Below are 17,988 nucleotides of genomic sequence, written 5' to 3'. Positions count from 1 at the left end.
CTAGCTATAGCTTTCCCTATGTAATAGGAAAATTGCAAAACAGCCAAGGAGAAATAAAATATCCTACTCAGAAAATATCAGATATCATGATGGATAAAATTAGACATAATAAAGATGATAATATTTTCTGAATGAATATATTAAGTTAATATTTAATTTAAACATCATTAAACATCTTTTCATGGTTGTTTAATACTTGAACAACTTCACAGTAAAAATAAATCCAGATACATAAGCAGACAAAACTTTCTATTTTTTAAAGTATTTGTAGACTCACATATCTTTTTTTTTTAAAAAAAGAACTGTGATCAAGAACGAGTGTCATAGTATGGAGATTTTTATAAATTAAAGCTATTATTAGAACTTAATTTGTGGCAAATTAGAATTAGTAAAATAAGACAAATAATAGAAGGAATGTCTACTTAGGATTTAGTTCAGACTGGTTTGGAGAAAAAATTGCATCAATATCTCCTTACTATCTATAATGTAGTTTTAGACTTTTAAAAAATAACCGAAAAGTATTTTTCTTCCCAAAGCAGAAGAAAATAGACTAATATACCTAGGAAGGCAAATAAATCAATATATCTCTAAGAAAGATATATTTACATCAAAACATAAAGATCTGTTCATATTTAAATAAATAACACTGATTGGGCTGGGGATGTGGCTCAAGCGGTAGCGCACTCGCTGGCATGTGCAAGGCGATAGGTTCGAACCTCAGCACCACATAAAAATAAAATAAAGATGTTGTGTCCACGGAAAACTAAAAAATAAACATTAAAAAATTCTAATAAATAAATAAATAACACTGATAAACCAATATGATAAAACAAATGTCAAAAGGAGAACAACAAAATGAAAAATACTGAACACATATTTACTGCCCCAAATATATAAAGAACTATTGTTAATATAGATAAGCACTACTTTCACTCTCTAGCAGTGGTCAATAAAGATTAAAAGTTTACACAAAATTTAACTCCTCTCAAATTAAATTGGATCATATAGAATAGGTACAATTTTATAGTGATTAAAGAGATGCAGAATAGAATTCATGAAATGGAATAAGTAACAAAAAGATGCTTTAAAAAAAAAGTAAGCCAGTGTTGGAGAAACCAGAGCCCATCTTCATATTTCTTTTCTTTTCTTTTAATACTGGAGATTGAACCCGAGGGGAGCTTTGCCACTGAGCTACATCCCCAGTCCTTTTTATTTTTTACTTTGAGACAGGTTCTCCCTAAGTTGCTGAAGGTCCTGCTGAATTGCCAAGGATGGTCTCAAACTTGAGATCCTCCTGTCTCAGCCTCCCAAGTTGCTGAGATTAAAGGATTTTGCCATTGTAACAGGCATGGTGGGTCCATATTTTTGAAGGGCAATTTGCTAATATGTAGAAGGAGCTACAACACTTTAAAAAATCTTTAGCTTATCCATTCCATTTTGCAAACATATAAGAAGAAAAAACCTTGAAGGAGAAGTTGAAATTAGTGCAAAAGTGATTTCAGCATTATTTTTCACAATAAAAAATAAGAAACATCTGGAAAGCACAACCAAAAGTAAAATGTTCAATTTTTGAGAGAGAGAGAGAGAGAGAGAGAGAGAGAGAGAGAGAATTTTTAATATTTATTTTTTAGTTCTCGGCAGACACAACATCTTTGTTGGTATGTGGTTGTGAGGATCGAACCCGGGCTGCACACATGCCAGGTGAGCACGCTACCGCTTGAGCCACATCCCCAGCCCCAAATGTTCAATATTAACAGGATGGAATGTAGAGCACAGAGCACTATTATAACCAAAAATGACTAACATGTGGATTATGTTGATTCATGAAAATCTGCTTACAAAGCTGTGATAAAAAAAGCTGAACTGTTAGGACCTAGGAGATGAGCCATGTTTTACTTTGTTGAATCCACAGGGCCAAACTTAATCGCTGGTACACAATCAATGCTCAATAAGTATTTGTTAAGTGGATTTATAAGGGCCTTTTCTGCTTGTCTATCTTTCTGTCTGCTCTGAACTCTGACAATTTTGCAATAGTACCTTGCCTTCACGAGGCTCACCTTGATTTCCAAACCCTCGCTTGCCCTGACCTTGCATGAAAGCATACCCTCCATGGTCCTGGCACCCAACTGTTGACCTCTGCTCTACTGAAGTCTTTAGGCCCAGAGTGACACACAGCTGCAGCTCAATAAACACCTAACATCATGTCTGCATGTATCAGCAAGAGTAACAAATATTTGTGGGGAAAAAAAAGAATAAACTGTCAAATGTACAAGATAACATTAGTAAACATGTGGAAAAGAACTGAGTAATGAGTTTAGAGATAAAAATTAATTATAATCATTTCAGGAGGAGGAATCGCAGTATTTGAACATCTGAGGGGTTATTTGAGCTGCACTAAGGAAGAAAAACAAAAGCAAGCAAACAAAAAAGGTAAGGAAAACCAAAGCCTTCATCAACATACTTTAAAAAAATAAAGTGTAAACCATTTTCTGGGACTAGATAGGTCTCTTCAACCATGGCTACTTTATACAAGGAGGTTAATACAGCCAAGGATTCGACCTTCTCTTAAAAGATTGACAGTTCTGACCCTCAAGAAGGCGCCAGCTAATTGAGAATATCCTGCTCAGAATATGGGCTGAGATTCCATTGAGAACTGATGTACACAATAAACCCTTTATGGACTTACAAACGCAGAGTCAGTCTCTCCCCCCCCACCCTCTCTCTCTCTCTCTCTCTCTCTCTCTCTCTCTCACACACACACACACACACACACACACACACACACACTTTGCTAAAACAAGCATTCAGAGTCGCCCTGGCATCCGGTCTTTCCTACCGGGCTGAATGCAGGGCACTTAAATATTTGGTCACAGAATGAATGATTGAACGACTGAATGAAAAGATCTCAGACACAGTAGTTTGCCAGATTATATGAAGCAATCACGGCATCAAGTGACTTAGTATTTATTTGGGAAGATTGTTATTTGCCAGAGCGCACAGCTCTGATGAGGCCCAAATCCAGGCATTGACTCTGCTGAGGGCGGCCTTTGCAAAGCAGGAAATAAGCTGAAATCTCTTGGCCCGCAGCGCGTCCCAAGGAGCCCCGAGGTGAAAGAAAGCCCTGCTGGAGGCTGCGGGTCCCGTGTCTGTACCCAGGTCGGCCCCAGGCTAAGCCCTCTTGTGCTATAAATATAGCTGCCCACATGCTGCAGTGACATGGTGTTCCCGTTGCTAGCTGGGACAGATAACATGAATTTGCCCTTTAAATGTCCCAACCTGAAGGTACAGCCCCCGGCCCAATCCGGCCTCCCGGAAGCGCCTTCGCCCCCAATGCCCTCTGCATAGGAGGGGGACAAGTAGGGGGGTGTCCAAGCACCTGCTCAGCCAATGCGCAATGCGCGCGCTGGTCCAGGGCCCTCCTCTTCTCGCGAGAGACCGGGCGGGGGATATAAGGAGGGCTGCGGGCAAAGCGACCGGCCCCTTCGCATCGCGCAGGGACGGAGACGGGGTGGCGGTGCCTGGCGCGGGCGTAGGCGAGAGCGCGAGCGCGAGCGCGACTCCTTGCAGATTGGGTGCGCCCGACTGTCATCATGAGTGACCAGGCACTCAGCTTCCTAAAAGACTTCTTGGCAGGTGGCGTCGCCGCTGCCGTCTCCAAGACCGCGGTGGCCCCCATCGAGAGGGTCAAACTGCTGCTGCAGGTAAGGACGGCGAGCTGGCGCGGGCGCGGGCGCGGGCGCAGCGAACCAGGGGCGGTCCGGGCAGGGTGACGGGATGCGGCGCGAGCCGTTGCGACGTGGGGACGCGGGGACGCGAGCACCGCAGAAAATCAGTGCTAGGCCACGGGCCCGGCCTACGCGAAGAGGAAGGTGCCCTCTGCGTAGAGACAGGTCCGGCGTCAGTAGCAGATTCCTGGTGTCGGGTGGCGCCCAAGGTTCGGGTGTCTATATATGGAAACCCACCCGGAGTCGGTTTGCAGCGAGCCAGATTCTGCGCCTGGGGCAGCAGAGACACTCCGCTCAAGGTCTCTCAGACCAGCCTTACCTTTTGATTTTCAACATCCCTTGAACCTTTTTATCTGCATCCACCTTTTACAACAAAAACATCGAATTAATCGTGATTACTCAAGAACTTAATGTCTCACGCACTGTGCTATCGACATATTATTTCATTCATCTTCAATCTTTGTAAGATAAAAATTATCCCCCCCCCATTTATAGACGAAGAAAAACAGGTTTTTAGAGATTAAGGAATGATTTTCAGAATAAATTCAGAGCACTTTATCCCCGAATTTTTCTCTCCCCTACCTGGTTATTGAATGGCTTATAATCTTCGGACCATCTAACCTGTTTTTCTCCATCTGCCCAAAAGGCAAGGGCTTCTCAGTGGGGAATAGTCCAATCTGGGAATCAAAATAAGCAACAACAAAAACCCCGACCTACCACAGCAACAAACCCCCTAATAATTGATTACTTGTATAATCTGCTTGAAAATTTTCAGCCTCTATTTCCTAGTGGGTTTATTCTCCTTCCTGTGAGAGTACTACTCAGATCCTTGTCTCCAGGGAGACCAGTGTGGCATTGAAAAATTGTCACCTTCTGCTCACTGTGTCCATTAAGTCTGGAGCCCTTTGTGGGCAGGGATCTTTATTCATTTCTATTTCCCAATAAACCTTGAGGGAAAATGTAATAAATAAATATCTTTGCACAATTAAATCACCTTTTTAGTTTGGGAGTGAACTTTTCCCTCAAATGTTCTGAATAAGTGAAGCAAAATTGAATTTTTTTCCCTTGGCTTCTTATCCAAGTAACTAACATATTCATCATTGTTTCCCTCATATTTGATTTCCTGATATTTTTTCAAAAGGAAATTGGAATTCTCTCATGCATGCCTCTTGAGGGGGGAAGGAATGGGAAAAAAAGGAGGGGGTTGTCAAGAAAGTGCAAAACTGTCTTTTTCTTCTGTCCTTCCCTTCCCTCTATCTTGCCTGTCCTCTGTCACCCACCCCCATCCTCCCCCCAGGTCCAGCATGCCAGCCAACAGATCAGTGCTGAGAAACAGTACAAAGGGATCATTGATTGCGTGGTGAGAATCCCCAAGGAGCAGGGCTTTCTCTCATTCTGGAGGGGTAACCTGGCCAACGTCATCCGTTACTTCCCCACCCAAGCCCTCAACTTCGCGTTCAAGGACAAGTACAAGCAGATCTTCCTGGGGGGTGTCGATCGGCATAAGCAGTTCTGGCGCTATTTTGCTGGTAACCTGGCTTCTGGTGGGGCAGCTGGGGCCACCTCCCTCTGCTTTGTCTACCCGCTGGACTTTGCTAGAACCAGGTTGGCTGCTGATGTTGGCAAGGGTGCCCACCAGCGTGAGTTCAGTGGCCTGGGCAACTGCCTTACCAAGATCTTCAAGTCTGATGGCCTGAAGGGTCTCTATCAAGGCTTCAATGTCTCTGTCCAGGGCATCATTATCTACAGAGCTGCCTACTTCGGAGTCTATGATACTGCCAAGGGTGAGAGAAGGGTATCAGGGAAGGAGGGTGTGCGGAAAGGAAACTTGGGGACCTATAACTCACAAAGGGCTTTATATGTATGGATCCTGTTCTTTTCTAGTGTCTGAGTTAAACTGGTGCTTCTGCATGGGGAGATTATATGGTTTGGATGAATTAATAGCTAAAGGATTCTCTATATCCTCTACTGGAGTAAACTCTGGCTTGAGTTATTCAGAGACTTAGCCAAGTTGCCTAACTCCCTTCTGACACAGTTGTATCAGTTACCCAGTTTAACTTCAACATGCAGAACTTTTAACTCCATCATGAAGAACTCTAGCTTCCCAGGATCTATAAAGGGCAACAACCAACTTCTGTTGGCTTCCCCCTTGTATGTGAGATATCTTCACAAAGGGCAGGTTCTTCCAGAACTCCTGGAGTTGGGGGTGCAATAGCCTGTCTTCCCCTACAACTGGTGTTTTGCTGAATTGCAGAAAGGAATCCATTCATGGTGATTTGGCTTCTTGATTCTGCCCATAGGGATGTTGCCTGATCCTAAGAACGTGCACATTATTGTGAGCTGGATGATTGCCCAGACTGTGACAGCAGTCGCCGGGCTGGTGTCCTACCCCTTTGACACTGTTCGTCGTAGGATGATGATGCAGTCTGGCCGGAAAGGGGGTAAGTATGAGTGCTACTGACCTGAATCTTCCTTGCTCTTTACCTGTGGAGGACACTCTTTGATGCTTCCTTTAATTCTCATTATTATAAATTAAATGGTAAAATTATTTGATAAGGACTTAGGGAAGAAAAACTATAATTAATTCCCCCTAACATTCTCAACTACTCCTTTAGGGAAAATAATTTTTTCTTTTTATTAAAGAGATGATAAGAACATAAAAATGAGATACTCAGAGAACTTAACCAGGTCTCTAGCATTATTAAAGAGACCTTATGTCCTCCTTCCTTAGAGCTTGTTGCAGAAACAGGGAAAAAGAATTGGTTAGTTGATTGAAAAGGAGATGGTTTCCTTATTTAGTTTTGTGTGGGCAGTTGAGGAATGGATACTGGGGGTGGAACCCAGAGGTACTCTGCCACTGATCTACATCCCCAACCCTTTGTATATTTTGAGAACAGGGTCTTGGTAAGTTGCCCAGATGGACCTTAAACTTGTGATCTTAATGCCTTAGTCTTTCTTGTTGCTGGGATCACAGGCATGGTCCACCATACCTGGAAGTTATTATTTCCAGTATTAGTGGGAGAGAGAACATTTTAACTGAAGGAGAGGTGGTCTGAAACAATCTTGCTTTTTTTTTTTCTTTTTGGTGTGGGGGATTGAATTCAGGAGCACTTAACCACTGAGCCATAACACCAATTCCTACCCCTTTTTTCTTTTATATTTTATTTAGAGACAGGGTCTCATTGAATTTCTTAGGCCTTGCTAAGATGCTGAGGTTAGCCTTTTTCTTTTGAACTTGTGATCCTCCTGCCTCATCCTCCCAAGCTGCTGAGATTACAAGTGTGCATGCTACCACACCTGGCAAAGCAATCTTTTTTTGTTGTTTGTTTTTGTGGTGCTGGGGATTGAACCCAGGAACTTGTGCATGTGAGGCAGGCACTCTACCAACTGAGCTGAATTATCCCCAGCCCAGCAATCTGTTTTGATAGAAAAAGTTTTCACTTCTATAGGTTAAAGTGTATGAAATTGTCATTTCTTAAAAAAAAAATAGTAGTTTCATATGGTCCAACCTAATATTTATATCTTTTTATTTTAATTGTATAATTTTAGGCAGTATAATCTATTAGGTCCAGTTTTCTCTCCATAAAAAGGTAACTACACAGCATAATACTCCCACTCCACCCTGCTACCTTCTTGTTCAATAGTGTGTGAATTTTCCTGATTCTTCAGTGGCCTAGAGTTAGAGGAGTAGGAATGATAGGAAACCCAGTCTAGCAGTTATATAAGGAAGGAGAATGTCCCATAGGGCTGGGCTTCATGTTTAGGTGACCTCAGTTTTGTAAAACTGGGAATACTGCATGTCGAAATCCTGGCAGAGGAAGTCTCTTCCTTATGGAGCCCTTACCCTTGTTTGTCTCCACAGCTGATATTATGTACACGGGGACAATTGACTGCTGGAAGAAGATTGCCAAAGATGAAGGAGGCAAGGCTTTCTTCAAAGGTGCCTGGTCCAATGTATTGAGAGGCATGGGTGGTGCTTTTGTATTGGTATTGTATGATGAGATCAAAAAATATGTCTAATGCAATTAGAACTCAAGTTCACTGTGAGCCAGTGAACTTGATTCACAAGTTCACAGATCCATTATGTGGTTTAATAGACTATTTCTGGGGAAATAAAAAGATCTGGGATAACACCAGACTGAAAGGAATACCTCAGGAAAAAAATGCTTCACTGAGTGTTCATTAAACCACAAATGTATTTTGTATTTATTTTACATTTAAATTTCCACAGCAAATAGAAAATAACTTATCATACTTGTATGATTAACTGAACTGATAATGAATAACTGAATGTGAAACATCAATAAAGACCACTTAATGCATGTTCTCTAATTTATTGAACTCTTATTAACAAAAATAAGACCATACATGTGTATGTTCTGGTATGACTCACTTATCAGTGGCCAAGGCTCTCTGTGTCAGATATTATGCTGACTATATATTATATGAGTTCCACAAGCACAGATAATGTTATGCACTATCTTTATCTTTGCTTTAAGAGTTGCTGTAGGTTTAAATTGGCTTCCATAGGACCACCTTATTTTATGCACTTTCATGCAGGCTTTAGGAATTCTGAGATTTTGCTAAATAGCTTTGTATCGAAGTTTTAAGAATTTTGTTTGGAAGTGCATTTTAATCCCTTTAGAGAATTATGGTAACTCAAATTTAATGACAAGTAGATAGTACTCATTGAAAACAATTTGAGCTGATATAACCAAGTACCACACACTGGATGGCTTATAAACAGAAACTTATTTCTCACAATTTTGAAGGTCAGAAGCTTAAGATCAGTCTGCTTGGGTTCTGGTGAGGGCCTTCTTTTGACTTCTGCTATCTTCATGGAGGAAAGAAAGCAAGAGAGTTGATGGGTTCCCTTGTTTAAGGGCCCCAATTCCATTGATGAGGACTCTACCCTCTTGATCTAATCACCTCCCGAAGGCATCAGCTCCTAATACCATCACCTAGGGGTTTAAGATTTTCAACACATGAATGTAATGGGGGATGGGCATTGCACAACTATTCAGTCCATAAAATCAGTTATCAATACCTGTTAGGCTCTGGGGAAGAGACAAAAGTCAGGAACCTGCCCTGAAAGAAGCTCAAGTGGGGAAAGAGTAGCATGATCTTGTTAAATAATGTAATGGTTGATACAATAAATCTTGGTTGAGAAGAAATAGAATGGGACACGTTAAATGGGGTGGAGAAGGAGAGGAGAGGGGCCTTCAATAACCAGATTTAGGTACATGGGAATAGAAAGTATCTGATAGTGTTCTTTTTTTGTAAGTTTATCAAGACCTAGAGGAAAAGTCTGTTTGGATTTGATTCTAGCATTTGTGAGCAAGAGAAAAATAAAATTTCAAGTGGGGAATGAAGTACTTTTGAACCAAGAAAAGACCAGTTAATACAATACTAGTTTGTGACTGATCTGAAGGAAATGAATCCCTATGTCCTAGGCAGATTTTTGGGGGTGGGTGGGTAGGATTTAAGCCTCTCTACCTACTCATCCCTGTCTCCCAGTAGAAAATAGGCTGTCTTGCTTTTTCTTTTTTTTCCCCTGGTTGTTGTTTGTTTGTTTGGTACCAAGGATTGAACTCAGGGACACTTGACCACTGAGTCACATTCCCAGCCCTTTTTTGTATTTTATTTAGAGACAGGGCCTCACTAAGTTGCTGAGGCTGTCTTTGAATTTGTGATCCTCCTGCTTCAGTCTCCTGAACCTCTGGAGTTACAGGCATGTGCCACACTGCTCCTGGCTTGCCTTGCTTTTAAAATCAGAGTAATTCAGGTTTGGGTTTTACCGTATCCAAAGATAAGCCTAATCTCATCTAGTAGATAACTAGATGGATGGAAAAAGCTAAAATGTAGGAATAAAAGAAGGTATCTCTCTCTCCAGTGTCCTCAAGTCCAGGCAACAAGTCTGTGCAGTTAGAGGCAGTTTGGTTGCAGTACTTTTCCCCTTAGGATGTTATGAATGATTCATATTCTGTTGATAGAGATAGTAGGGCAAGCTAGTGGGGCCAGTGCTTTGGTGAAGCGTATCCAAAAGTAGGGCCAGCTCTTTCAATATTTTTTTGGAGGGTGGGTACTGGGGATTGAAGTCAGGGGCACTTAGCCACTGAGACACATCCCCAGTCTCACTGAGTTGCTTAGCATCTTGCTTTTTTTTTTTTTTTTTTTTTTGCTGAGGTTGGCTTTAATTCACAATCCTTGTCTCAGCCTCCCAAGGCACTGGGATTACAGGCATGCGCCATCATACTGGGCCCTTTCAGTATTTTTAAACCTAAGGTTTAAGGTGAAGGGAAGCTATGAAATGATTGGGAACTGACAGCAATGAATAAACCAGTGGTTTCTCTCAGTCAAACTGAGGACCAAATTGTTTTCTGATCTTTGACTCCTCCTTTGGCATGTAACAGGGAGAAGAGGAATTGACAGGTATTAAATAGTGCCCATTATCTACACTACATGTGACCCAGATGTTGGCCTTCCTCCTTTCTGCTAAGGTTACCACTGCTGCATTTTGTCTCAGGCCTCTTGCTAAGTTCATTCCCTACAGCAACTTCATTTACCAGGAGTTCCTAGAACTCTGGGCCTCTGATGGACAGGCAGCAAGCACTTCACTTTACTGACAAGTTGGAATCCAGTGATAGTCTCTTAGGTACCCCACGCCATCCCCTTTCCCCACATGGCTCTCCCTACATGCAGCCCTCCTCATTTCTCATCATCATTTGTGCATTTTCTCTCGTAACACCTCACCTATAGGTGTATCTTTTTAGCCACCTTATATTTAAATGCATAAGAAAAATTATGGAGCATTATATAAGAGTGAATCTAAATGGACATTTTGGAAAAAAATTAAAAACTTGCCTCAATAATTTGTGCTGAAATTTCGACTGTGTCAGACTGCTTCCATTCTGTTTTACTTTGTAAACTACATAGTGTAACTTGTGTTGAGGCAATATTTACTAAGCACCCACAATGTGCAAGACTAGGAGGGGAAGCTCCATGAGGGCAGCTTCTCTCCTTCATAGCCACATGCCTATAACAGCACGTGAGGTACAGATATTTAATAAGTATAGGCTGAATGCAAGAATGGATGAGAAGGAAAAGTGCCATCTACAAAGCACAGAGAATAGGCTAGCCCCCCAGTGCAATCTTGAACTTTCAGAGTACCAGGGGTGCTAGATAAGCTTGTTGGGGTCAAGTAATGGATAAAAATTTATGGCTACCTTAAGTTCAAATTTCAAGTCCTTACATAAAATTGTATAAATTGCATGCCATTAATTTCTCTTTATTTTCTGCTCCTCCTTGAATATCAGATTTTATCAATCCATGATAATGTATATTTGATTCTATAGTTGATTTTTTTTTTTTTTGTTACTGGGATTGAACCCATGGGTGGCTAACCTCTGAACCATATCCCCAGTCCTTTTAAAATATTTTTTTTGAGATGGGATCTCACTAAGCCTCACTACATTGCTGAGGCTGGCTTTGAACTTAAAATGCTCCTGCCTCAGCCTCCTGAGCCACTGTGCTTACAGACAAGCCTGTGCATGCACCACTGCACCCAGCTGATTCTCACTGTTCACAGATTCCACATTTGCAAATTGGCCTTACTGCTAAAATTTGTAACCTTTTTGACATTCTCAGACATGCACAGAGCTACAAAATCTTGAGTTGCTGGATACACACATTCCCAGCTAAAGGGGAACAAGGCAATGCTCTGCCTTTTTGTTTCAATGCTCATAAACAAGAGCCCTTTCCACAGTCCCTTTATTAAGTGCTTCAGCTTTTGCATTGTTATGCTCTTGCTGGTCATTTTGATGCTTAAAATGGCTCCCATACTGCTAAAGGGCTGTCTAGGGTTCCTACGCACAAGAAGGCTTATAGAGATTTCCTTATAGAGAAAATTTATGCGCTAAATAAGCTTCCTTCAGGTATGAATTATATACTACTACTGGCTGTGAGTTAAGTGTTAATAAATCAATAATATAAACTCACAAATAGAGTGTATATTAACACATAAAACAAGGTTTGGTGTTCAGAGGCTCATGACACTGAGGAGTAACTAGACAGAAAATTATGAGACCAAGCTGTGCACTGTGCACACACCTGTACTCCCAGCTGCTTGAAGGCTTAGGCAGAATAGCGAATTCAAGGCCAGCCTGGGCAGCTTAGACTCTTATCTCAAAATAAAAATGGCTGGAATGTAAGTTCAGTAATAGAGCACCCCTTGGGTTACATCCCTAGTACAGTGGCAAGAACAAAATAAAAACATGGGCCAACAAGGTGTCACCTCCCAGGAGTCTCGGCTATAGACTCAGCTATGGTCAGAGCCTTTATATCCAATCATTGCCTACAAGCCTCACCTCTGTACACATGAGACGTTGAGTGACATTCTAGGTCAAAATTGTAACAGTAACTATAGGTAGCAATAATGTACTATACATTTCAAAAATATAAAAAAAAGGATTTAGTGTTCTCAACATAAATGATGTTTGAGTACATAGACATGTTTAATCTGATATATTACTCAACATGTACATGACATCACATGGTACTCCATTAATATGTACAATTCTTAAATTTTAAAAATATAATTATATATTAATATATAATTATACTATTATAATTTTATAGTATATATAATTAACAATATATATTTTCTTAATTCTAGATATTTTCTACATGAAACAGATTCCCATAATGAAATAAAGAAAAAAAATCCCAAAGTTCATCAGTTATAATCCCAAAATTTATTAAATAAACATATTTTTGTGATTATCCTTATATTAATTCTTCAAAAAGGTAGGATCATGATTTTTAATTTTTTGGTAACTATTTAAGTATTTTATTATTTTATTAGAGTGGATAGGAAAAAATATTCATATATTCAAAAAAAGCACCTGTCTTGTTAAATTATAGTACACTAATGACACATTATCTCCTAAATTTTATTTTGTAAACCAGTAAAACTCAAAAGCATCATCTTAAATAAACAGTGCAATAACCTGAACACACCAGATTTTGAAATAGAGTCACAGAACATTAAGAATCTGTAATGTTAGACCCCAATACAATAATACTGGGTGATTTTAACAAACTTTTACCACCAATAGGTCAACAAAGCATAAAATCAATGAAGATATATCCAGCCTAAATAACATCATATCAAATAGATCTAATTGATACCTACAGAATCTTTTACGCAAAAATAGCTGAATTTACCTTCTTCTCAGCAGCTCATGGAAACTTTCCCAAACAGACCAAATTCACAATGTAAGTCTTAGCAAATAGAGAGAAAAAAGTCAATATAATAGAAACTACATAAAACACATGGAGATTGAACAATATTCTTTTAAATAAAAAAGGGATCAAAAAATAAATGAGAGAGGGCTGGGGATGTGGCTCAAGCGGTAGCGCACTTGCCTGGCATGCGTGCGGCCCGGGTTCGATCCTCAGCACCACATACCAACAAAGATGTTGTGTCTGCCGAGAACTAAAAATAAATATTAAAAATTCTCTCTCTCTCTCTCTCTCTCTCTCTCTCTCTCCTCTCTCACTCTCTCTTTAAAAAAAAATACATGAGAGAAAAAAATCAAGAAATTCTTAGAGACAAATGAGAGCAAAGAAATAACATACCATAATCTCTGGGCAGTATGAAAGTATTAAGTGGAAAATTTATAGCACTGAGTGCCTACATTAAAAAAAATAGATCCCAAACAAATAAGCTTATGCTCTACCTTAAGGACTTAGGAAAAACACACTAACTCCCAAATCAGTAGAAGATAGGAAAGAATAAAGATCAGAGCCAAAATTAATAAAATTGAGAAAAAATACATAGGATTAACACAAAAAAGAGTTGGTTCTTCGAAAATATAAATAAGGTTGATAAACCCTTAATCAAACTAATCAAAAGAAAAAGAAGGTCTACATCAACAAAATTATAGATAAATAAGAGGATATCACCACAGACACTTCTGAAATTCAGAGGATCTATTTGGAAACTACTTTGAAAATTTATACTCCAATAAGCTAGAAAATCTAGAAGACAATGAATAACAAATTTCTAGATACATATGACCTGCCCAAATTGAACAAGGAAAATACAGAAAACGTAAACAGACCAACATCAAGTAATGAAATTGAAACGGCAATTAAAAGCCTACAGAGCAAACAAACAAACAAAAAAACCTAGGACCAGATGGATTCTCAGCTGAATTCTACCAGATCTTTAAAAAAGAACTAAAATCACTCTTTCTCAAATTATCAAAAGGGAGGAAACACTCCCAAATACATTCTATGAAGCCAGTATAACCCTGATACCAAAGGCAGACAAAGACACATCTAAGAAAGAAAACTATAGACCAATAGCCTTGATGAACATAGATGCAAAAATCCTTTAAAAAGTAAAAGCAAATCACATGTAAAAACACATGAAGATAATACACCATGATCTAGTGGGCTTCATTCCAGAAATGGAAGGCTGGTTCAACATACAATCAATAAATATAATTCACCACTTAAATAGAATTAAGAACAAGAATCATATGATCATCTCAGCAGATGCAAAAAAGGCCTTTGATAAAATGCATTTGATAAAGAACATTCATGTTAAAGTGCTGGAGAAACTAGGGATAGAAGGAACTTACCTCAACATTATAAAGGCTATATACAACAAACCCAAAACCAACATCATACTGCATGGAAAAAACTGAAAGCTTTTCCTCTAAAAGACTAAGATGTCCACTCTCACCACTTCTTTTCAATATAGTTCTTGAAACTCTAGCCAGAGTAATCAAGCAAGAGAAAAAAAAATTAAAAGGATACAAAAATAGGAAAAGAAGTCAAATTATCCTGTTTGGGATGACATGAGCCTATATTTAAAAGACCCCAAAAATTCCACCAGAAGACTTCTAGAGCTGGTGAATTAATTCAGCAAAGTATCAGGGTACAAGATCAACACTCATAAATCAATAATTTTCCTACTCCAATAGCAATTCAGTTGAGAAAATCAGAAAAACCATCCCTTCCACAATAACCTCAAAAACAAACAGAGCTGGGGATATAGCTCAGTTGGTAGAGTGCTTGCCTCACATGCACAAGGCTCTGGGTTTAATCCCCAGCAGCACCATCAAAACAAACAAACAAACAAACAAATCCCTGGGAATTAATCTAACTAAGGAGGTAGATCTCTACAATAAAAATTATATAACACTGAAGAAAGAAATTGAAGATCTTATCTTCTTGGATAAGCAGAATTGATATTATCAAAATGGCTATACTACCCAAAACAATATACTGATTCAATTTAATCCCCATCAAAATATCAATTACATTTTCACAGAACTATAAATGAACAGTCCTCAAATCATTTGAAAGAATGAGACCAGAAAAGCCAAAGAAATTCTGAGCAAGAAGGCATCACAATACCTGATCTCAAAGTATATTACAGAGCTATAGTAACAACAAAAACAACAAAAAACTGGCATCGAAATAGACATGAATAGAAGACAGAGACAAACTCACATACATACAGTCATCTGATATTTAAGAAAGTTGCTAAAAGACAACCTTTTTAAACAAATGGTACTGGGAAAACGGTATATCCCCATGTAGAATAATGAAATTAGATTCCTATCTCTCACCCTGCAGAAAAGTCAAATCAAAATGGATCAAAGACATAGGAATTAGGCCAGAAACCTGCTAGAAGAAAACAGGCTCAATACTCCATTATAGGTGCAGGCACTAACTTCCTCAGCAAGATTCCTAAAGCTCAAGAAATAAAATTAAGTATCAATATATAGATGCCATCAAATTAAAAAGTTTCTGCATAGCAAAGGGAATAAGGGCAAGAAGAGAGAGCCTACAGAATGAGAAAAAAAAATCTGCCAACTGCTCCTCTGACAGAGGATTAATAAACAGAATATATAAAAAACTAAAAAAAAACTTAATGCCAAAACAAACACAATAACAGCAGTAACAATAACAAAATCCCCCAAATAGCCCAATCAACAAATGGGCAAAAGAACTAAACAAATTTCTCAAAAGATGAAATACAAATGGCCAACAAATACATGGAAAAATGTTCAATATCTCTAGTAATCAGGGAAATGCAAATCAAAACTACAGTAAATTTCATCTCACTCCAGTCAGAATGGCAATCATCAAGAACACAAATAATAAGTTCTGGCAAGGATGTGGGGGAAAAGGCACACTGATACATTGTTAGTGAGACTGCAAATTAATACACACATTCTGGAAAGCAGTGTGGAGATTACTCATAAAACTAGGGATGGAAGCACCATATGACCCAGCTATCCTGTTTATCTAAAAGAACCAAAACTAGCATACTAGTAGCCATAGTCACTTCAATATGTATAGCAGCACAGTTCACAATAGCCAAATTATGGATTCAGCCCAGATGACTGTCAATAGATGAATGGTCAAGAAAATGTGGCATACACAATAGTTTGATTCAGTCACAAAGAAGAATGAAATATCACCATTTGTTGGTAAATGGATAGAAATGGAAAACCTCACGCTAAGTGAGATAAACCAGACTCATAAAAATCAAGAGTGTTATGTTTTCTCTCATATATGAAAGCTAGAGCAAAATAAGGAAAAGAGTGTGGGAGGGGAATTAGATATCATAAAATATATAGGAAAGATTAGTGGAGTAGAAGAAAGAAAACAAGAGGGAGGAAGGAAGTATGAAATGAACAAAATCATGTTGTATGTATATATAAATGTACCAGAGGGAATTTCACCTCTCTATATATGTAGAAAGTACTAATGAAGGATAAATAAAGGAGTGAAAGGAGATCAGTAGAGGAATGAGAATAGGGGGAGGGAGGAAGGGAGTAGAAGAAGGAGGGGAATGGGGATTGAAATCAAGTTCACTGTACATATAATTTGGTTAAAATTAACCCAATTATGTATAATTTTAATGTTCTAAAAGTCTATCATGTTAGCTCCAGAAATCTTTCTTAAGTGGATTAAAAAACTCACAGAATTTAAAAATAAAATTTTCTGCTATAATACATCCTTTAACTTTGCTCTGAGTATACTTTAACTTTGAGACTAATGTACTGGAGAAAGTTACTCAATTATTTATTACAATGGCATTATTCTTATTAAGCACCCATGAAAATCTTCTAAATGGGGAATGAATTAGATAATGTTGCTTAAAGAAATGCTAATCCGTAATGACATTTTAAGCAAAAATTTCCACGTCATACTTTCAAAAGTATAAATAACTGATACCCTCCTCCCAAATTCATTCTCACCAAGTATTGAAAGGCACATAGAGGTTATTACACTAATTTTAAAGATAGGAATTAGGAAATACATTTCAGAGGTAGAGATAGGATTAAAACTCAGTTTACTTTAATTCTTTTATTGCCTTTTTCACTTGTCAAGATAGTTCTTTATGCCTAAAATACATTACAATGAACTAGAAAATTTTAAAAAGATATTGGCTTTAAGTTACTTACTAATATGTATTTATGGAAATATTTAGGTAAATATTTAGGTATTTAAAATATTTAAGCACATTTTCTAAAATGATACGCAATCATTTAAGTCCTTGGCATGTAAGATATTAAACTTTCAAAGTATTTAATTATTAAAATATAATAAACTTGCATCTTCAATTTTATATTGGTGTTAATACTTTTCATAGTTGCAATATTTGAATCTGAGGATGAGAAGCAATCAATATCACAGATTATCTGTGCAGATTATATGTTTTGGACACTTGGGTTAATGAGTTAACACACTGAAACAATTGTATAACACAACATTTATAAGCAAACCAGAAAACTTTATTTAGAGTAGAAGCCAAAAAAATAAGGTTTTAATGGAGATTGTAAAATGGAAGTAGAAAAGTATGAGATAATAGCTACCCTTAACAAATAATTTTAATAGTTCAAAATCTTTCATAGAATCTCATTTAAAAGGAGGTAACATTAGTTTAATATTTAACAGAGATTGAAAATAATTTGCAATAAGAATCTGGTCTAATAACTAGACTTTGGATTAGTATACTTTCTAGTTATAGATGTTAAGTCTAAATCTTCAAAGTATGTATATCAAGAACAAGTCAACCAAATACAAAAAACAGTGCTTGATCAGCTTTTATGTTCTTAAAAATGAAGAGACTAATGTACTTATGATTCTGATTCCTTCATTAAAAATACCCCTTCAGCCCTAAAAACTTGAAAGTCTGGGATGTAAATCAGAGAATATCACATTTCCAATTCCT

At 38.2% G+C, this 17,988-nt stretch overlaps 1 protein-coding gene across 1 annotated transcript; it reads left to right on the top strand.

The window, feature by feature from the left end:
* Nucleotides 1-3,465: 3,465 nt before the first annotated feature.
* Slc25a4 (solute carrier family 25 member 4) lies at nt 3,466-8,047 on the top strand. Its single transcript, XM_077792669.1, has 4 exons — nt 3,466-3,701; nt 5,023-5,509; nt 6,026-6,166; nt 7,588-8,047. Exons 1-4 carry the CDS (start codon nt 3,591-3,593, stop codon nt 7,743-7,745), a joined length of 897 nt encoding a protein of 298 aa, XP_077648795.1. The 5' UTR covers nt 3,466-3,590; the 3' UTR covers nt 7,746-8,047.
* Nucleotides 8,048-17,988: the final 9,941 nt, after the last annotated feature.

The sequence above is a fragment of the Urocitellus parryii genome, chromosome 14 (assembly GCF_045843805.1).
Source record: "Urocitellus parryii isolate mUroPar1 chromosome 14, mUroPar1.hap1, whole genome shotgun sequence".
NCBI classification, from domain to species: Eukaryota; Metazoa; Chordata; class Mammalia; order Rodentia; family Sciuridae; genus Urocitellus; species Urocitellus parryii.
The sequence above is the reverse complement of the archived record's forward strand: the minus strand, read 5'-3'. Positions and strand labels throughout refer to the sequence as shown.

What these genes read in the sequence shown, in the direction of transcription:
- Slc25a4 (XM_077792669.1), top strand. Translation starts at nt 3,591, where the DNA reads ATGAGTGACCAGGCACTCAGCTTCCTAAAAGACTTCTTGGCAGGTGGC. An exon ending in GGGTCAAACTGCTGCTGCAG is followed by an intron (nt 3,702 to 5,022) that starts GTAAGGACGGCG and finishes TCCTCCCCCCAG; the next exon opens with GTCCAGCATGCCAGCCAACA. An exon ending in GCAGTCTGGCCGGAAAGGGG is followed by an intron (nt 6,167 to 7,587) that starts GTAAGTATGAGT and finishes TTGTCTCCACAG; the next exon opens with CTGATATTATGTACACGGGG.